At 47.1% G+C, this 19,687-nt stretch overlaps 1 protein-coding gene across 2 annotated transcripts in view; it reads right to left on the bottom strand.

Moving 5' to 3' along the window:
• Nucleotides 1-19,687, bottom strand: part of ADCY2 (adenylate cyclase 2) — a 415,689-nt gene that overhangs the window by 60,189 nt on the left and 335,813 nt on the right. For both annotated transcript variants that reach the window (XM_078444291.2, XM_078444293.2), the window contains exon 16: nt 7,628-7,765. In XM_078444291.2, coding sequence (XP_078300417.1) covers nt 7,628-7,765 — 138 coding nt within the window. The remainder of the gene's footprint in view (nt 1-7,627; nt 7,766-19,687) is intronic.

Raw genomic sequence — 19,687 nt, 5'->3', positions numbered from 1 at the left:
GTGAACCAGAGGATCACTCCGGCCAGGTACCCTTCCCTGAAAGAAAGGCATCTCATCCAAAACCTGGACTGTGTGTTCTGCATGGGGCTAGCGATACGTATTCAAGGGCTAAATGTCCATTGGCTGATGGGCGGATAAAGAAAAGGGAGACACACACACACACACACACACACACACACACACACACACACACACATTGAAATATCACTCAGCGATCAGAAAGAAATTTTGCCATTTGCAACAACATGGATGGAACCAGAAGGTATTAGGCTAAGTGAAATAAGTCAGAGAAAGACAAATGCATGATTTCACTTACGTGTGGAACTTAAGAAACACAACAGACGAACACAGAGGAAGGGAAAGAAAAATGAAATAAGACATAGAGAGAGGGAGGCAAACTGTAAGACATAGTTAAATACAGAGAACAAACTGAGGGTTGCTGGAGGGGCGGTGGGTGGGGGGGATGGGCTAGATGGGTGACGGGCATTAGGGAGGGCACTTATTGTGAGTGATGAGCACTGGGTGTCATATCCAAGTGACGAATCACTAAATTCTACTCCTGAAGCCAAGACTACACTGTATGTTTGCCAACTTGAGTTTAAATAAAAATTACAAAAAAATAAAAGTAAAACCCTCCTGCATAGCTTCTATAATTGCTTTTGTTTGCCATGTTTTAAAATTTTTTCTTTCAATGTTTACTTTTGAGAGACACAGAGAGACAGAGCATGAGCGGGGGAGGGGCAGAGAGAGAGGGAGACACAGAATCTGAAGCGGGCTCCAGGCTCTGAGCAGTCAGCACAGAGCCCCGTGCGGGGCTCGAACTTACAAACTACTTGAGCAGAAGTCAGACACTTAACCGACTAAACCCCCCAGGCGCCCCGTATAATTGCTTTTGTTTGCTCCTATTGATTTATTTGCTTTGATGGCATGTGTCAAATACCAAAACGAACTGACTTCAGCACATAAGGCCTTTACTTAGCTTATTCTGAGGAACGTTCCTCTAGGATGCCAAGAAAGATACTAGACACAGTGTTTCTTCCCATTGTATCATGTGAGAACATGTAGCAAAATGCTGATTTAAATATCAAAGAAATGTTGATTTCTTTACGTGCCGCTAAAGGATTTATTAAAAATGCTGCACCCCCTGGTTGACTTACAAATGTGCTAATTCTTTGGGAAAGAATATTGTATCAGGAAAAAACAAATTACCCAATTACTTGTCAAGTGCTGGGCTCCAAAGTTTTACCGATGTCAATTTGACAGACCCCAAATATAGCTGATTTAAATATTAAAGAATCAAAAAATGACAAATAAAAGGAGACTGTTTAGTTTGGTAGGTTATTAGTCTTTTTTTTTTTTTTAATTTTTTTTTCAACGTTTTTAATTTATTTTTGGGACAGAGAGAGACAGAGCATGAACGGGGGAGGGGCAGAGAGAGAGGGAGACACAGAATCGGAAACAGGCTCCAGGCTCCGAGCCATCAGCCCCCGAGCCTGACGCGGGGCTCGAACTCACGGACCGCGAGATTGTGACCTGGCTGAAGTCGGACGCTTAACCGACTGTGCCACCCAGGCGCCCCGGTAGGTTATTAGTCTTAAGCGCCTGTTAAATATTAACAAAAACTTCTGGATTGCATCACCATGTAGAGAAAAAGTAAATTCTTGCTGCACCAAGAGTAGAATATATCCTGTGCAAAAACTCTGTCTTGCGAGGAGGCTATCCAATAACTAGGATGACTTGAAGTCAAAAAAACAAGAGAGAACTTCAGTCACTATCCCCAGCCCTGCTTCCTTAACCCCCTCTGCTCCCTTTTTCTAGTATTTACTAACTACCCCAGAAATCAAGAAGCCCCTCGTTTGGGTCTGTGACCTCACACTGCAATTTGGCATTGATTTACGCCTTCTCGGTCACTTTAAATTCTTTTTTTTTTTTTTTAATTTAATTTATTTTTATTTTTGAGAGAGAGAGAGAGAGAGAGAGAGAGAGAGAGAGCGCACACAAGCGGGAGAGAGAGGCAGAGGGAGAGAAAGAGAGCCTCCAGCGGGCTCCATGCTGAGCTTAGAGCCTGACGTGGGGCTTAATCTCATGACGTCAAGATCACGACCGGAACTGAAACCAAGACTCAGATGCTCCACTGACTGAGCCACCCAGGCGTCCCTTCAGTCCCTTTAAAATGGAAACTCAGGGGCGCCTGGGTGGCTCAGTCGGTTAAGCATCCGACTTCAGCTCAGGTCATGATGTCATGGTCCGTGAGTTCGAGCCCCGAGTCGGGCTCTGTGCTGACAGCTCAGAGCCTGGAGCCCGTTTCAGATTCTGTGTCTCCCTCTCTCTCTGCCCCTCCCCTGCTCATGCTCTGTCTCTCTCTGTGTCAAAAATAAATAAAAACATAAAAAAAAAAAAAAAGGAAACTGAGGTCAACCCTAAATCACAGCCAGTCAAACTCCCTGGAGTTACTAACCCCTCGTCCCTCTCCCTTCCAGGCTAAGCTGCCACAACTGTCTCTTGAGAATGAACTCCCGGCACCATAATTATTTGGGGAGCTCCTCTCTGGACCCATTTTCACGTTCTACGACTTTTGTCGTAACTGGGGAAAGGATATCCTGATAAAATGCTAACGGACGCTTCGTATTTCCAGCTTTATTTCCGAACGTCACGTTTCCCGGGCAGTTCGAAACGTTTCAGGATTGTGTTTGTCCGATGATATTAAATTGTGAACATCCCATTTCAAATCGCGTTTTGTGCCTGATGCCATCCTCGCTGGTCATTTGGTCCCCACGGGAGGTCTGAGCGGCCCCACGGTTCATCACGCTCACTCCCTGTCCTCACGTTTCACGAAAGCCTCACGATTCATAACATCCTCTGGGAAGTTTGCCACAAGAGACCGAACGGTGATGGGAGCAGTCACGGGAGGACGTGGGCAAAAGGCCAGGGAAACAATGGCAGCTTCTTGTTTGAGCGTCTCATACACGATTCTCAACAGCGAGCTGGAAAGTAAACAGAGCACACGGCTCCTTGTGCACTCCGGTCCCTCAAACCCTGGATTTGAAAAAGCCCTGCTTCGCGACAGGACCCGGGCGAGACTATGGCTTTCAGAGGAAACGTTTTCAGACAGAAAATGAAATTTTCGGGGCGCCTGGGTGGCTTGGTCGGTTAAGCGTCTGACTTCGGCTCAGGTCATGATCTCACGGTCCGTGAGTTCGAGCCCCGCGTCGGGCTCTGCGCTGACAGCCCAGCGCCTGGAGCCTCTTTCGGATTCTGTGTCTCCCTCTCTCTCTGCCCCTCCCCTGCTCACATACTCTCTCTCAAAAATAAATGAACATTAAAATTTTTTTTAAAAATCATAAGCAAGCTTTACTGCCAGGGAAAATGATTTCCTTTCTCTACCTAATGCTGGCTTTCATACTGTCTTATGATGTTTCTTTGAAATAAATATGAGGGGAACATCGGCAGGAAAAAGACCACTCATTTCACGGCAGCAGATATCAATGAAAATGATGGACAGAAAAACGTAATCCGGCTTATTCCCTGCCCACAGCCTCTGCTGCTGTAGGAGGCGGCTCAGCTCGTGCGGAGAAGCCTTATTTTGTGTCTTTCTTCAGGGTCATCCGTCACACTGCTCACGTGTGTCCCACAGACCTGTCGGCAGCAGCTGAAAACAGATTCCTTTCTTGGTGAGAAGGGAAAACAGCCCTGGGAGAGGTATTCCTGATGTGAGGATGTGTTTCTTCTCCAAAGGAAGCCCGGTTATTGCCAAAAAAACAAAAACAAAAAAACAACAAAACCTAACACATTCAGCTCCTCAAACACTTATGACAGTGACCGAACTGCCCGTCAGTCACATTAAATATTCTCTATGAAATGCAATCAGATGTTTCCCAGGGAGGTTCTGCCTTGAAAAAATTAGGTGAGGGGCGCCTGGGTGGCTCAGTTGGTTGAGCATCTGACTTCGGCTCAGGTCATGATCTCACGGTCCGTGAGTTCAAGCCCCACGTCGGGCTCTGTGCCGACAGCTCAGAGCCTGGAACCTGCTTCGGGTTCTGTGTCTCCTTCTCTCTCTGCCCCTCCCCAGCTCACGCTCTCTCTCTTTCAAAAATAAACAAACATTCAAAAAAATTTTTTTAAGTTAGGTGATAAATCCTGGTTTTATGAGGCCAAACTGGACTTCCCCAAAAGAAATGGTTTCTCTTTTAACGGACTGCATGCTTCCCCCTTCATTCATTCTTACGCTTAGTAACTACTGAAGGTGCTTTCCTGAAACACGTGCTGGGTGGAGGGGAAGGTCTCACCGTCAAATGTGTGGACGTCGTTTAAAGGTCTCGTTCTGTACCTTGTACGTGGCGCTGTTGGCCAATGCAGGACGCTCCGGAGTGTGTTTTGTGCATGCTGCCCGTGCCCAGCTCTGGAGCGAAAGTGCTCTGGACAGATGACGAGGCTGAATCATAGGGCTTTCCGTTAAGGGAGCTGAACACCACCGTCTGTGCGTGCACCTCAGAACCCTACCTAGCGCACCTGTTGTCCTTCAAATGTGTTCTGCGCCCTATCCCTTCACGGTGGCGTCCACCCCCGACCCAGCTGGCCCCTGCAGCTTGCATTTACCAGAATCTTCTGGGAACTTGTTGGTGTGTGCCTCTGGAGAGCTGGACCTTCGAGCGACAGGGCTGTTGCAAAAATGCATGTTACAAAGCCGAGCATGAGGAACCCATCTTAGGAAACGTGCTCGTTTGTACACGCTCTCACCACTGCCCTGGGCCTCTCTGTCCATCTTCCGCCCCTAGGAACACTGTCACGTCCTTACACTATCCAAAGTACGTCGGACAGACTCGTGCGGGAAGGTCAGGTATTCTAATGGCTGGTCACACATCTGCAGAACGCCTCTCCCAGAAAAGCCCCTCTTGTCTCAGTCTTCTGTACCTCATGTCACGGTCCCTACCCTGTGGCTGTTCCCGCTCCGATGACGGCTCTGGGGCCACAGTATAAATTCCTTTGGGTCGTCACACAGAAAGCCTCTGCTCAACCTGCCTGGGCCCCTCATGAGCAAGGGACCCAGGCTGACTGATGGCAGTCTCTCCTTGTGCCTAAGTTCCTTCTAGAGCAGGACAGCTCTTGAGGGAATTACCCGTCCAGACACAGCCCCGTTTTCCAGCCGATCCCCACTCAGCCTTGATTAAGTCCGTGTTGGAAATAAATGATGTCATGGCCGAGGTGTGCCTGAGACCTAGAAGGTGAGGCCCCACCCCACCCCAAAGGGGGTCTCACAGTCTCTGCAGGACATGGGCCTCGGAGGCTGTGAATGCAGGACGAGGGGAGATGAGCTCAGGGTCGGTGGCTAATTTGACAGAGAAGAGGGAGGCGGCGCAGAACGGTGGAGTCCCCACGGTCAACCAGACACATCAAGGCAACTCCACACAGGGACGCCAGACCAACGGCCAGCGGGGCTCAGGGAAGCCAGCTGGCCGTGTGGGATCACTGCTGAGCCCCTGCCCACAGGTACCACGACTTTTAACTGCCTGCAAGAGGCAACTAGGAGCAGCCTCCTTTCTGAGCTGACCTCTGTGGCCGAGCGGGCGGCCGGAGGAAGGAGTGGTCACGGTGGCCTACTGCACCGGTCTGTGTCTGGGGAGGCTGCCATTAGGGACTGGCCACACGCCCTGTCTCAGGGGAGCTCCTGGAGGGACTTGGGGCATGTGGTCCGGTGAGGCGGGGCGAGCCAGCGTGCCCGTCCTCCAGCGGGCGACGTGGGAGGACGCCCCAGAATCCGCACGCCCATCAGGAAGCCGGAGGGCGGAGGGCCAGCTGTGGCTTCTCCCTGGCACCCCCTTTCCAGGACACCTTAAGATGGACTTCTAGGCAGAGGGAAGAAGACGAAGAGGCCCCCGGCTGGCCTCCCGCTGGCATCAGCTTCCCCTGAACCCCCGCATGCGTCAGAAGGAGCCAGTGGCCTGTTCTGCAGCATGATGGCAGAAGTGATGTCAAGGAAATGCCCAAGGTCCCCTTCAGCCTCAGCCCCTTTGCTACCGCGTCACGTAAATGTCCCAGATGCCCAGCATCTTCCTTCCTGCTCACCGTTCCTTCCCCTCTGGTGAGCCTGCCTGCCCATCTGCCAGGGTTCAGTCCAGCCGGCCTTGACCTCCCTCCTTGACACCTCTCCACACGCCTCGCTGGTGGAGTCTCCGATTCACATGGGCTTAGCCAGCTGTCGGTCTCGGGGACGGCACCGTGAGCTCCCGAAGGCGGGTCACAGTTTTTAGGCTCCCAGCATTTAGTAACACGGCAGGCACGTGGTTATGCCCAACAGATATTTTTATGCCAAAGGGATGCTAAGCCCCAAAAACTATGTCTTTATTATTTACTATATCCAGTGTGCTTCCTCAGCCTGATTTTCTGCTTTCTGGAAGGTGAGGGCTGTACGTATGCCCTGTAGTTCCAACAGCTAGTAAAATAGCCCAAATACGAGGTATCTTAATGCCTCATGGTTGCTGGTGACGATGTCAGAATAAGAAGGATGCATCGCCATGGGTGTGGATTACCTACGTGTCTGTTTTAAGGGACATACGAGTCACGGTACCATCGATATAGTGAGAGCGACCACTGGTTGAATATGTACAAAGCACCCGGTTCTGTCCTAAGCGTGATAGTGACGGGAGAAAAAGAGACAAGGGTGGGAGTTTGCTGTGACTTGAGTTTCCAGGTAGGATTCCTGGGGCATACAGATTGGAACCCTCCTACAGCTCCCGCAAGGACTTCCCTCAATGTTTTACCACAATAGCTCTGCTCTGGTGAGGGTACCTTCACTCTGATAACCCTAACCCCCCCTCCTCTGCCAAGATACACGTTAGCAATTACCTTCCGAACGTATGGCCCACTGATAGACATCTGGAGGGTCTCAGGACTAATGTTTTACTAGGCAGTAGTAAATAACCTTACCTTATAATAGCAGCTAGCCCCTCAATGTCCCGGAAGCCTTGTTTCCAAATTCCACGGAGACTTACGCTCTCCCCAGCCCCACTAACTAAAGAGTATTTAATCAGTCACTCTTCCCAAACACAAGTGCAGCTCTCCCTGCCCACGGGGCCTGTCCCCATGCTATAATGAAAGCACCCCTTTGTACCAAAAATGTCTCAAGAATTCTTTCTCGGCCGCTCGCCCCCGGCCCCACATCAGGAGGAACGCCAGCTCACTTGCCCCGGTGGGGCAGTGTCAGAACTCATTTTCGAGAAGTGGAAATGGAGCCTGTGAAAGTTGCATGGAAACCCTCTAAAATCGCACAGCCGGACAAGCGGGGGGCCAGTGTTGCGATCAGGCCAGGTAGACTCCAGAGCAGGATAACCTCTCCCACTGCACTCTCTGTATCTAGATGGTTCTGTCATCCCTCGGTGATTACCCCACTGACAGTCAGTGTCCTTTCTGTAGCTAGCAGGGCCGTGGAAAGTTGCTGGAAGGTACCACCCTCTCCCCGGTGGCGCCTGCAGAAAGCACCCTTGGCCTTAGTGATGCTGAGGGTGGACAGATGTTGAATTTAATAGGCAGTAACTGGTGTCAGCACGGAGCCCCGGTCAAGGTCTGAAAGTCCCACCGAGTCAGGCATCGGAGGCAAAGAAGGCCGTGCCTGGCGGGAGCCCTGACTCACCATGTTGAACACGGCCATGGTCAGGATGATGGCGGTGGTGAGGACCGTGAGGGAGACCCGCGGCCAGGGCCGGTCCGCGATGATGCTGGATGACTTCAGCAGCCACAGGAGAGAGGCGGAGGCCTTCTTGCTGCATTGCTGGGAGGAGACAGGAAAGGAAACGCATCACGTTTCTTCATGATGTTTAACACCACAAAAGGCATCGGTACTCTTCCCAGAACAAACAAGGGGGCGCTGGTCTCCTCTGGGGGCCCATACCAGGTCACAAACCTTCCTCAAACTATGTGAGCATCATGGTGACAAATAAAGAACAAATTAGTTAAGTTTCTGCGATAAATTCAGAATGTGCTTGTATGTCCTGAAATTACGTTTAAAAACAACCCAAACAAAAAACTCAGGGCGCCTGGGTGGCTCCGTTGGTGAAGCATCTGACTTCAGCTCAGGTCACGATCTCCCAGTTCACGAGTCAGAGTCCCACGTCAGGCTCTGTACTGACAGCTCAGAGCCTGGAGCCTGCTTCGGATTCTGTGTCCCCCTCTCTCTCTGCACCCCAACCCTGCTCGTGCTCTCCCTCCTTCTCTCTTTCTCTCTTAAAATTAAATAAACATGAAAAAAAAACCCTCTGATAAAAGAAAACTATGTCAGTTGATTAAACCACTCGGGGGAATGTGGCAGGTCTCAGGTCACAGCCACGATAAAACAATGATCACAATTCAGCCCATTCACATGGGAGACAGATCGGCAGGTAGCTAGTCATGATCCAGTTGGCTACCAAGCAAATTGATGTCTTTACCTCCAAAGGCAACACCCACTGTTCTCAGGCATGTGTCCTCATGATGGCTTTACCTTATCCTGCCCTCCGGGAACTTTCCACATGGAGACCCTCTTTTCCAAAGTTTTGATGGTGCTAAAAATTACCTAACGTAACCTTTTCCCTCTTACCCATGTTTCAGCACACGGGTCAGCGGCGTTAACTATATTCACGGTGTTGCGTAGTACGTCTCTGTAACTTTTCATCTCGCACAACTGGAGTCTATAGCCACTAAAGAACTCCCCTCTCTCCTTCCCCTTGCCTCTGGCGACCACCATCTTACTTTCTGTCTCTAAAAGTTTGACTACTCTGGGCACCTGCTAAAGGTGGAAGCATGCAGCATTTGTCTTTTTGTGACTGGCTTATTTCACTCAGCATTATCTCCAGGTTCATCCACGTTGTCACGGGTGACCAGATTTCCTTGTTTTTGGAAGGCTGAATAACGTTCCATTCTAGGCACATACCGCATTTTATTTATCCACTCATCTGTGGATGGTCACTGCGTTGCCTCTGACATCTGGCTACTGCGAATAATGCGGCAGTGAGTGTGGGTGTTGGGAGAAATGCTTTCGATACAAGAAGGAACTGAGGTATTTATGGGATGGCAGCCAATGTTCCCTCATCATCTGCTGGGGGCCAGACTCTGCTCTGTGGTACTTTAGGGGTTGAGCTCGCCTCATCCTTAAGGCCGCTGTAAGGGCCACTGTAATTCAGACCTTTGTCCAGGTGGCGGCAGGATGGAGGCGGGGAGAGTTCTAAGGTGTGGGTAACAAACTGCCTGTGCCAGGCGCTGCTGGGATCGACAGATGTCACCTGACCTGTCAAGCTGTACAAAACGGTCTCTAGGGATCTCCACTTTAACCTTCATGCGAAAGGGGCTGTGGCCCTATGGCTAACATGTCCTGAAAACACTAGAAAAAGGTTATGATTTCAAAAATTAAAAAAAAAATTTAATGTTTATTTTTGACAGAGGGAGAAAGAGACAGAGCACCAGCAGGGGAGGGGCAGAGAGAGAGGGAGACACAGAACCCAAAGCAGGCTCCAGGCTCTGAGCTGTCAGCACAGAGCCTGACGTGGGGCTCAAACCCACAAACTGTGAGATCATGACCTGAGCCGAAGTCGGGCGCTTGACTGACTGAGTCACCCAGGCGCCCTGATTTCAAAAATTTTTAAAAATGGCCAAAGACTGTAACTTTCTGACTCGAACCACTAAGTTAATATAATGGCAAAGCCGGTGTAACATCGATAAACCGCGTAACAGAGAATCCTCAGTAGCACGAATAGACAGCACCTTTATTTCTCTACCTCTTTCAGAGTCTTTCTGCTTCAGTCTTAGAAACAGAAGCACTGCAGTATGTTAAATGCTGATACAGCAATGGAATGGGATTCTGCAAGACAGGATGAGAGGTGGTTAGGACAGTAAGAATCAGCCCAGGAGCCCAGGAGCAAACCCCCAGAGTCGAGAGACTTTCTGCAGGTGAACTATCCTCTCTGGCCTCAGCCTCCCCAGCTCTAAAATGGGGACAATAATAATACCTGGTTCCTTGGTCTTGTAGAATGTTAAATGAGCTACATAACAAGGCACCAGGGGCAGGACTCCCAGGTGTTAGCTCCTCTTGTTACGCTTACGAAGAAAACATAATAATTCTCAGAGACGTTTAATGACTAAGTGTCTCTTTGCTCTGCATCTATACGAACAATAAAACCTCACTTCCCCCCCTTTCCACTATGGTTTTTCCTCCAAGCAGCCTCCTTCTTTCTTCATTCCTGTCACCAGGTAGAGGCCACCAGAAAACTGTTCAGAAATATGGAAATTGAAAAATATTGCTGGTGGCAAGGACCAGGAAACAGCCGGTGACAGGGACGTGCGCCCTGAGCTGATGTGTAGAGAGAGGAGGGAGAGGAGAGTGAAGATGTTCGGGGAGCAGAGGATGCCGATGGCGGGGCGGAGGAGAAAAGAGACGATGTTCTCAAGGTAGAAGGATCGGGAAAGGAGACCACTGATGCGACTATAGCTCTGAATAAAAAGCACGACTTCGTTCCTGACATGATAACGGAGCTCAGTGTGCCTGTTTTGGGTTAACTTATTCAAGTACAGAACCCTAAGTGTGTCAAAATTGACACCATTGTTAATGAAACATTATAAATGATATCATCTCCCACAGTATTTTGGCATTAATTCAGAAGGCGCCCTTCAGAGCCCAGTTTTACCCCGGTTTGATCTCTGGTTTAACGACTGGCGTAACTTCCGTCAAATCTGCGTCCCTCTTTGTTGACCATCAGTGAATCCCACTGCATACACGATGGCCTCCTGCTTACAGTGAGCTCACTGTGAGCCTTCCAGAAATGTGCTTGACTGTTAATGCCACACACGCCCACTGGTGAATGTGGAACTGGCACCAACTGTAGCGGGAGATGTGAAAGGAGGAAGAATGTCAATTCATATGGAAACCCCATCATGGCGTTGGTGCTGGGGACAATGGCCAGTGCAGTTTGCTAGAAGGCCTATGGGATGAATATCGACGTTCTTCTCTCAGTATAGGCAGACGATTCTCCCCAGAAAAATAATGTGTTCATAATACGTTTGGATTAAAACAAAACAAAACAGGAGGGGCACCTGGGTGGCTGAGTCAGTTTAGCATCCGACTTCCACTCAGGTCATGATCTCATGGTTCATGAGTTCAAGCCCCGTGTCCGGCTCCGTGCTGACAGTGCAGAGCCTGCTTGGGATACTCCCTCTTCCTCTCTCTGCCCCTCCTCCACTTGTGTTTTCTCTCTCTCTCAAAATAAATAAACCTAAAGAAAAACACAGGAAAAAAATATACCCCCCTCTTCCTTCTTCCTCCCTCTCCACTCTGATCCTCTTGCACTGGAAACAACTGGTAACCTCACTTTAAAATTTCTCCTAATTGAACATAATAATTATAAGAGCAGATCACATTAATAATGTCATCGGTGTCCTTTAAAAAAATAAAATCAGTTACATGAAAAGAAGTAGATGATGCTCTTAAGGTTTAATGAAATGAAAAAAGAAAACATTTAGAAAAGTTACAAATACATTATAATGGGGAGTAGCAAATTTTTATTATTAGAAAAAGAAAACTCATCTTAGAATCTTGCCTGAAAAAGTGAAGTTTATCATACACCCGTGTGCTTTCGTGTATTTGTCTAGAGGAACACCTACTTTGGTGTTTTAATTGGCCAACGACTGTCTTTTTGAATGGCGGCCACCAGCTGCAGGAATAATTACTTGTAACATTTAGTGTTACAGAGACTGCCGTGTGTACTTTGATTAATTGTACGTGAGTTTCCCACAGAAAGGCTGCTTGATTTCAGTCAATCATACTTTATAAAATCAACATTTTTCTTGCTATGCCCTGGGTGAACCACTTTCCTCAGCCATCCATCCACCCACCGTGTGGCACTCACGGGCTAGCCACCTTGTGTTCTCTTTGACGCTGTTCGTGTTTGTCTCTGGCCACATGGAGAGCTGGTTGCAGATGGGAACCACACCACACCTGCCTTTGTATCCCCAAAGCAGCACAGTGTTGAGCAAAGAGCAGGGACTCGATGGATGCTTGTTCAATACATTCTTTATCTTACAATGGACCCGAAGAGAAATTTCCAGGGGCCAGAAGCAAAGAAGCAGCTCAGTGCTAGAGGGACTGAGGCTGTGGGGTTGGCCTAGGAGTGTCCTAGGACTGGACAGAAGCTGTAACACCTAGGGGTTGATGCCCGCAGGAGGAAAAAAGGGGTTGCCTTGAGCTTGCCAAGGGTGGGGCAGCTGAGGCCAAGACCCCTGACTAAAATCAGGAGCCTCAGGGTGTGCATGTATCTTTTTGAATTAGTGTTTTCATTTTCTTTGGGTAAATACTCAGCAGTGGAATTACTGTACAGAACTGTTGAGTCATTATATAGTACCTAAAACTTAACACAACATGTTGTATGGTATATGTTAATTATACTTCCATAAAAACAAAACGAACAAAAAATCCCAGAAGCCTCAGAATGCTCTTCCCTCCATGTAAAGTCTAGAAAACTCCATGTACTAGTTGAGGGAAGTATCAACACACTTCCAGTGATAAATTCCATCTCTAAATACGGGCGATGAATTTGAAATTACACTCTATGCTTCATCATGGGAACCCCAAATCGAGGGGCTATCAATTGGGTCAAAGACCAGAGAGAGTCCTTGGGGTTCCTGCAGAAGTACCCTTTTTGCTAAAGGATAATTCCCTCTGAACACGACCTCACAATAAAAAAGAAATTATGAACTACACAGGACATAGGGCCATATGAGGAAGAATCAACAGACACAACAAAACGTAGAATTAGCAGCACAGGACCTGTAGGTATGCTATCAATCTGCAGTAGCCTGCAGAATAAGACCAAAGAAATTAGGAGATGGATCAGAGTACACACCGAATGAGCACTTATGAGAAAAAAGGAGCCACAAAGACTCTCAGGAGATGCAAATGCAGATAATGGAAAATTTAGTAGCTGTGCTAGGGGGTGGGACAGCCCTGAGGAAACGCCCCATCAAACAGCGCAGAAATACAGCGGTGAAACACATGAATGGGATGTTCAGGCACAGAAGGTACAATGAAAAGATGCAACATACCTGTAATGAAAGTTTGAGAAAAACAGAACCAAAGACCAGGAAAGAGGCAAAATACAAGGAGCTACGGAGCAACAGCTTTGCAGGCCTGGAGCAAAACATGAGTTCTGTGGCCGAGGCGACCCACTGAGTCCCAGACAGGAAGATGAGAGTACACCTTTACCTAAGCACAAGGGAGCTACGGCCCAGGACAGATACGGAGCGAGTCCCACGACAACAACCAGAGAGAAGACATGTCGCCTTCTAAGAAACAGTAATTTGACTATAGATTTCTCCGTGGTCCATCAACTACAGGAAAATATGGATTCATATTTTCAAAATATTAGACAGCTTATCATAAACCATTATTCAATGAGGAGAAACCCGACTGTTTTTTTTTTTTTTTTTTAAATACAAGAGTTGCGGACATTATGCACAGGCTCTCACTGAAAAGATTAGAAAAGGAACAATCCTTTGGGAATATGGAGATGGAATCCCGGAGGAAGGGATGGTGTTCAGGAAGAATGGTGCAAAATGGGTACACGACAAGAATAACGATAGCAGTGAATGACAACAGCAGTTTAAATTTAGAAAAATGTGGCCTGCCCTCTTTATCTTTCTATGCTGTTTTGTAGGTTATTTATTCGACTCTTGCTTTACTCTTTTCAGCATAACTACCGAGTTTCTAATTTCAAGAATCTGATCATCTTACTCCATCTTCTTTATTCCAGAATGGAATTCAGATGCAGAGTACAATATTCTTCAACAACAAGGTGGAGATATTAACGAGCTCTGTTAGTCTCGTGTACATTACACATTTTAAGTTAACCAGGAAAAACAAAATACCAGGATAGAGGACTTCCAAGTCACTAGAGGGAATAAAGGAGAATAAATAAATTCCATGGATCCAAGATAATGCAGAAGAACAGGAAAAATAAGTACAGGCAGAGAACACACATGATGGATTTAAAAAAATAAAAGCAAAATGAGATGGTAGTAGTAATTATAATACACGTAAATGCATTATACTTGTCAGGTAAAAGAGAGAGACTGCTAGATCAGAGAAAGTAACATGCACCTGGAAGTTGTTTACCAGAGACACAACATCTAAAACCCACTTATGGACAAGGAAAAGCTGAATAAAAAGATGGAAGGAAAGGACGCTGGGAAAATACTAACTAAAAGAAAGCTGGTGGAGTTCTATTGACATTGGAGAAAATAGACTTCAAGGGTAAAACACTCCTTTGGGTAGAAAGCTTTTCTATCAGATAGTGTGTGACCTACTTTCCTTCCACAGGATGGACTTTATGTTTGTGCTTCATTTCTGCTGGGAACAAGGTTGGTGGGATGGCATCATATTATCTTTGCTACACAAAGCACAACACAACCACATTGAGAGAAAAATTTCTTCTGATACACTCTAGCATTTTCCTTTACTATATCTGGCACGCTTGTTCTAAAAGATGCTTTTGAGGGTGGTTTTTTTCTTCTGTTTTGTTTTTTGGGTTTTTTTTTTTTTGGTGGCATTTTTGGTTACAGTCACTCTCTTGTATTTATTACAAAATTATAAGTCCACTCAGGTAGTTTCGTGTTAAATTTGGCAGCAAACGTGTACTTACTATTATTAGTATTATGACAATGACAAGTATTATTCCTTTTATTGCTGATTGTAATGAAAATGTAAACTTGAATCTCTTATTCTACATTTTAGTTTCTACTTAAACTGGATTGTTTTGGTTATCAGATAAAATAATATGTTTTCATATTCGAAGGGCTCTCATGTATTATGGAAAGTATTATTATTAAAGGTACTTTCATACTAGAATATGTTAGAGTCTAAATCCACTCGTAAATTAACGTTCCCCCCACCCCCCTTTTTACCAAATGTCTTTTAAGATGGAGCTGTACTTTTCCCAGACTCCAGTTTTAAATGAACTGGGCCAACAGCCGGATAATGTATATCGGAAACTAGACCAGAGGAAAATACGAATGAGGTTCACTGCGAGGTTACCGTGAATTACCAATGTGATTAAAAAAAAAATTTTTTTTTAATGTTTATTCATCTTTGAGAGACAGAGAGAGACAGAGCATGAGCGGGGAAGGGGCAGAGAGAGGGGGACACAGAATCTGAAGCAGGATCCAGGCTCCGAGCTGTCAGCACAGAGCCCGGCGTGGGGCTTGAACTCATGAACCGCGAGATCATGACCGCAGCTGAAGTCGGACGCTCAACCGACTGAGCCCCCCGGGTGTCCCTACCAATGTGATTTTGACCAGTGGATGCTTAGCAGTCACTGCAAGGCAACCTCAGTGCCACGCCTGCCATGGCCATGACCGTGGACATGCCTGCCTAGTGCCGGGAGCTTGTTTGCCAGGGACTCTCTCCGCACACCTTCCAATTAATTGTAAGGGTTCTAAGCATCGACTCCAATTCTGGTTCTGACTCCTACTTGCTCTCCACCACAGAGCAATCTGTGTAACATCTGTGAGGGTCTGTTGTACTAACTGTAGAATGGCCGTTCCCTCCAAGGGCTCTTGTGAGGATAAATGAGCCAGAATACACGCAATGCCTAACAGACCAAGTCGTCAATTTTAACGGAAGGTAACATTTATTATCTGTAAACTGTGATGAGACTGGACATGTAGCTATTGATGGGGGTCCTGCCCGTCAGAGGCTGTCTATACTGATTCTGAGGGTTCTTACCCAAGGACAGGAAACTTCTGCTGGTCTTACAGTTATCGCACTCATGGTCCTGTTTCAAAGTCTTCATTTCTGTCCTCAAGAGATCTGCTGATGTGTGCTTCCGCATTACTTTTTGTGGAGGAAAACTCTTCCTCGAAATGACTGGGCGCGGAAGCTTGCCATGGTGGGAGCACAGGCCACCTCCACAGTTCTGTGTCTCTCACCCGCAAGACGTGAGGCCAGACAAAGTCATCTCTGGGTTCCCTGTCTGCTCTCAAGTTTTACAGTTCTGAAATGCTATGAAGGTCTCATGCGGAGACCCGACAGGTGAGGACCCAGGAGGGACCTCGCTGGCAGCGGGGATGGGCGACCGTGGCTGAATTCAGAGCCGCGCACTCAGAAGAAGTCGATCGGGGTGAGGATGAGGGCAAGACGTTTTCTGAGCATTTGGGTGCCGCCCAACACTCCTTCCTTAAATATTTATCTTGTATTTCAAGTGCCTGAAGTACTACAGTGAGCAAAACAGGCTTGAAGCGGATTCACTGGTGATCTCTCCATCTAAGATCACAAATGATATTACGAAATGGGCAGCCTGCCCAGCAGGCGCGAGGAATGCTGGTAGTGACATGGGGGGGGGGGGGGCGGCTCTGTAGTTTGGGTCTGGGAAGGTTAGGAGATTATTTCCAACCGCGGAGAGAGCCCAAAGCACATCAGAGTCAAGGAATCATGGTGCGTGTGAGGCCTTTCAGCGTGGCAAGGTGATGGCCACCCACCCATGCTTCCCACAGCCACGCACATGCAGAACCCGTCCCCACGCCAGGGCATCTGGGGAAGGGAAGATTACCGGGACATGTGGGGACGCCTAACTGTCCCAGTGGTGTTGGGGAGGCTGGGAGGGGACCACACGGAGCTGGATGAGCGGACATGGTGGAAAGGAACCGCACGGACATGACATGAGTCCACGAGTGCTGACTTAGTGCCCGCTTATCAAAGTGTTTCAGTGGGCGGAACTCTGCTGGATTCCCTGGGAGACAGAAAGCAAATGTAGGAAACAATTCTCATCTCAAAAAAAAACTACTCTATGTAAGGGAGACAACAGTTACACTCATCAGAGAGAGAGAGAGGAGGAGGAGCCAAATAAGTTGTTAAACAATCAAGTGCTAAATTATGGGGCACAGATCCTAAGTCCCATGGCGCTCAAAGAAGAGCCCACTGCAGGGGCTGGTGGGGTTTCTGAGAAACTTTCTAGAAGGCAAGGAGTGGCAGGGCAGCATGGCGGTGGGGGGACACACTAGGGGGAGAGGCTAGGGCAAGAGAGGGTGGGAGTGAGGGACAGACAGCTGTGCTCTGGGCTTCTCGTTAGCAGGAACGGTGAGAACATATAAATTCCCTGACATTTTCCTCAGACTGTGCCACTGAACAAATATCTGTCTCATTTTTCTATCAGAAGGAAAAAAAATGCGTTTCATTATCACTCTTATTCTTTGGCCATTTTTTTAGCCCTGAGGGACCACAGGCTATGTCTCTACCTTTTTTTTTTTTTTAATATGAAATTTATTGTCAAATTGGTTTCCATACAACACCCAGTGCTCATCCCAACAGGTGCCCTCCTCAATGCCCATCACCCACTTTCTTCTACCTTTTTATCAAACCCAGCTGCACAATGACCGGTCAGTATAGCTACATGTGATACATTTCCTGTGTAAGACAGGGTAACAAAGGTAGAGCTCTTGGAGGAAAAAGATCAGTCAGGCTTACCTTTGCTCAACCTCCTTTATAAAAGTATTTTACTCTAATTCTTCATACAGAGAGTTCAATACCAGCAATATTTTTTAGAAATTTTTTCCCTGTAGTATAAGCATCAGTATTGCCTCTGGCATTTAAGTTTTCCAAAGGTCAATGTATGTTCATAGAAAGATATTAAGGATATTAACATTTCTTTCACAAACTCAGTACTTAATCCAAAAATAAATGCAAATCATACTAACACCTCAGAGAACTGGTAGGCTTTCAAGAGGCCAGAGAATGAGCAGTGAGGATGTCATACCTCTCCATGACCACTAGGAAATATTTGTGACACACACAGCTTTGGGCTGAATGGGGAGGGTCGAATAGAAAGCACGCTGAAAGCTTTCCTGGGTTGCCTTAATTTCTTTGATATTGATGGTGAGAAAAAAGCCCTTACAGAATAGTTTACACAGTACAAAGAACCTCTTATGGGAATGAGAAGAATTCCTTCTTGATTTTATCTGGATTCCCTCTGGATCAAGGATTACAGCTGACCACTGGTGGGGGTGGGGGTGGGGGACTCATTCACTGATCTAACTCAAGTTCAGAAAGAACAGACGTCCTCAAGCCTAGTCTCCCTGACCACTTTGGCAAAATACAGGCTTCCTTTGAAAAGGAGGTAGGCACCAGTTCATTCCCAGCAATGAGCTTTTCTCTCTCTCTTTTTTTAAACACGAAATTTATTGTCAAATTGGTTTCCATACAACACCCAGTGCTCGTCCCAACAGGTGCCCTCCTCAATGCCCATCACCCCCCCTCCCCCCCACCCCTCATCAACCCTCAGTTTATTCTCAGTTTTTATGAGTCTCTTATGGTTTGGCTCCCTTCTTCTCTAACTTTTTTTTTCCTTCCCCTCCCCCATGGTCTGCTGTTAAGTTTCTCAGGATCCACATAAGAGTGAAAACATATGGTACCTATCTTTCCCTGGATGACTTATTTCACTTAGTGTAACCCTCTCCAGTTCCATCCACGTTGCTATAAAAGGCCAGATCTCATTCTTTCTCTTTGCCAAGTAGTATTCCATTGTGTATATAAACCACACATTTCTTTATCCACACATCTCCAAAGGCAAGGGAATTAAAAGCAAAAATGAACTATTGGGACCTCATGAAGATAAAAAGCTTCTGCACTGCAAAGGAAACAGTGAACAAAATAAAAGGCAACCAACGGAGTGGGAAAAGATATTTGCAAATGACATATCAGACAAAGGGCTAGTATCCAAAATCTATAAAGAACTCACCAAACTCCACACCTGAAAAACAAATAATTCAGCTAAGAAATGGGCAGAAGACATGAATAGACATTTCTCTAAAGAAGACATCCGGATGGCCAACAGGCACATGAAAAGATGCTCAACATCGCTCCTCATCAGGGAAATACAAATCAAAACCACACTCAGATATCACCTCACGCCAGTCAGAGTGGCCAAAATGAACAAATGAGGAGACTCTAGATGCTGGAGAGGATGTGGAGAAACGGGAACCCTCTTGCACTGTTGGTGGGAATGCAAATTGGTGCAGCCGCTCTGGAAAGCAGTGTGGAGGTTCCTCAGAAAATTAAAAATAGACCTACCCTATGACCCAGCAATAGCACTGCTGGGAATTTACCCAAGGGATACAGGAGTGCCGACGCACAGGGGCACTTGTACCCCAATGTTTATAGCAGCACTTTCAACAACAGCCAAATTATGGAAAGAGCCTAAATGTCCATCCACTGATGAATGAGATTTTCTCTTTAAGTCAACACACGAGTTACGGACTCCCTAGCATCTGGTGTGGGGGGTGTCAGGGTTTCATGATGCTCCTGGGAAGGTGGGTGTGGGATCCTGAAGGCCTCGAGGGACCACAGGCTGGGTCTGGGAGGGGCCAGGAGCCATGAAAGGTTGGCTGGGTTATACCGAAGCTGAGAGGACAGACATTACATAAGACCAAAAGCATTCTCGCAAAGGCAGCAAAGTTGCTCTGGAGATACTTTCTCCAGCCTCCGCTTCTGTTTCTTTTCTATAGCAATTTAGTCTAAGAAAAAGTCAGCTTGAAACCTTAAATATACACTGTGTTCCACACCCCACCCCCCCACCCTGAAGACTGGATTCCTTAGGAACAGAAAATGACTAATGTGGCTACTTAGGCACAATGATAGAAGTCGCTTTAATTAGAACGAGGTTTGGATTTCCAGTGGGACCAC

Source organism: Panthera onca, chromosome A1 (genome assembly GCF_046562875.1).
Source record: "Panthera onca isolate mPanOnc1 chromosome A1, mPanOnc1 haplotype 2, whole genome shotgun sequence".
NCBI lineage: Eukaryota > Metazoa > Chordata > Mammalia > Carnivora > Felidae > Panthera > Panthera onca.
This window is presented reverse-complemented; position numbering and strand designations above follow the sequence as displayed.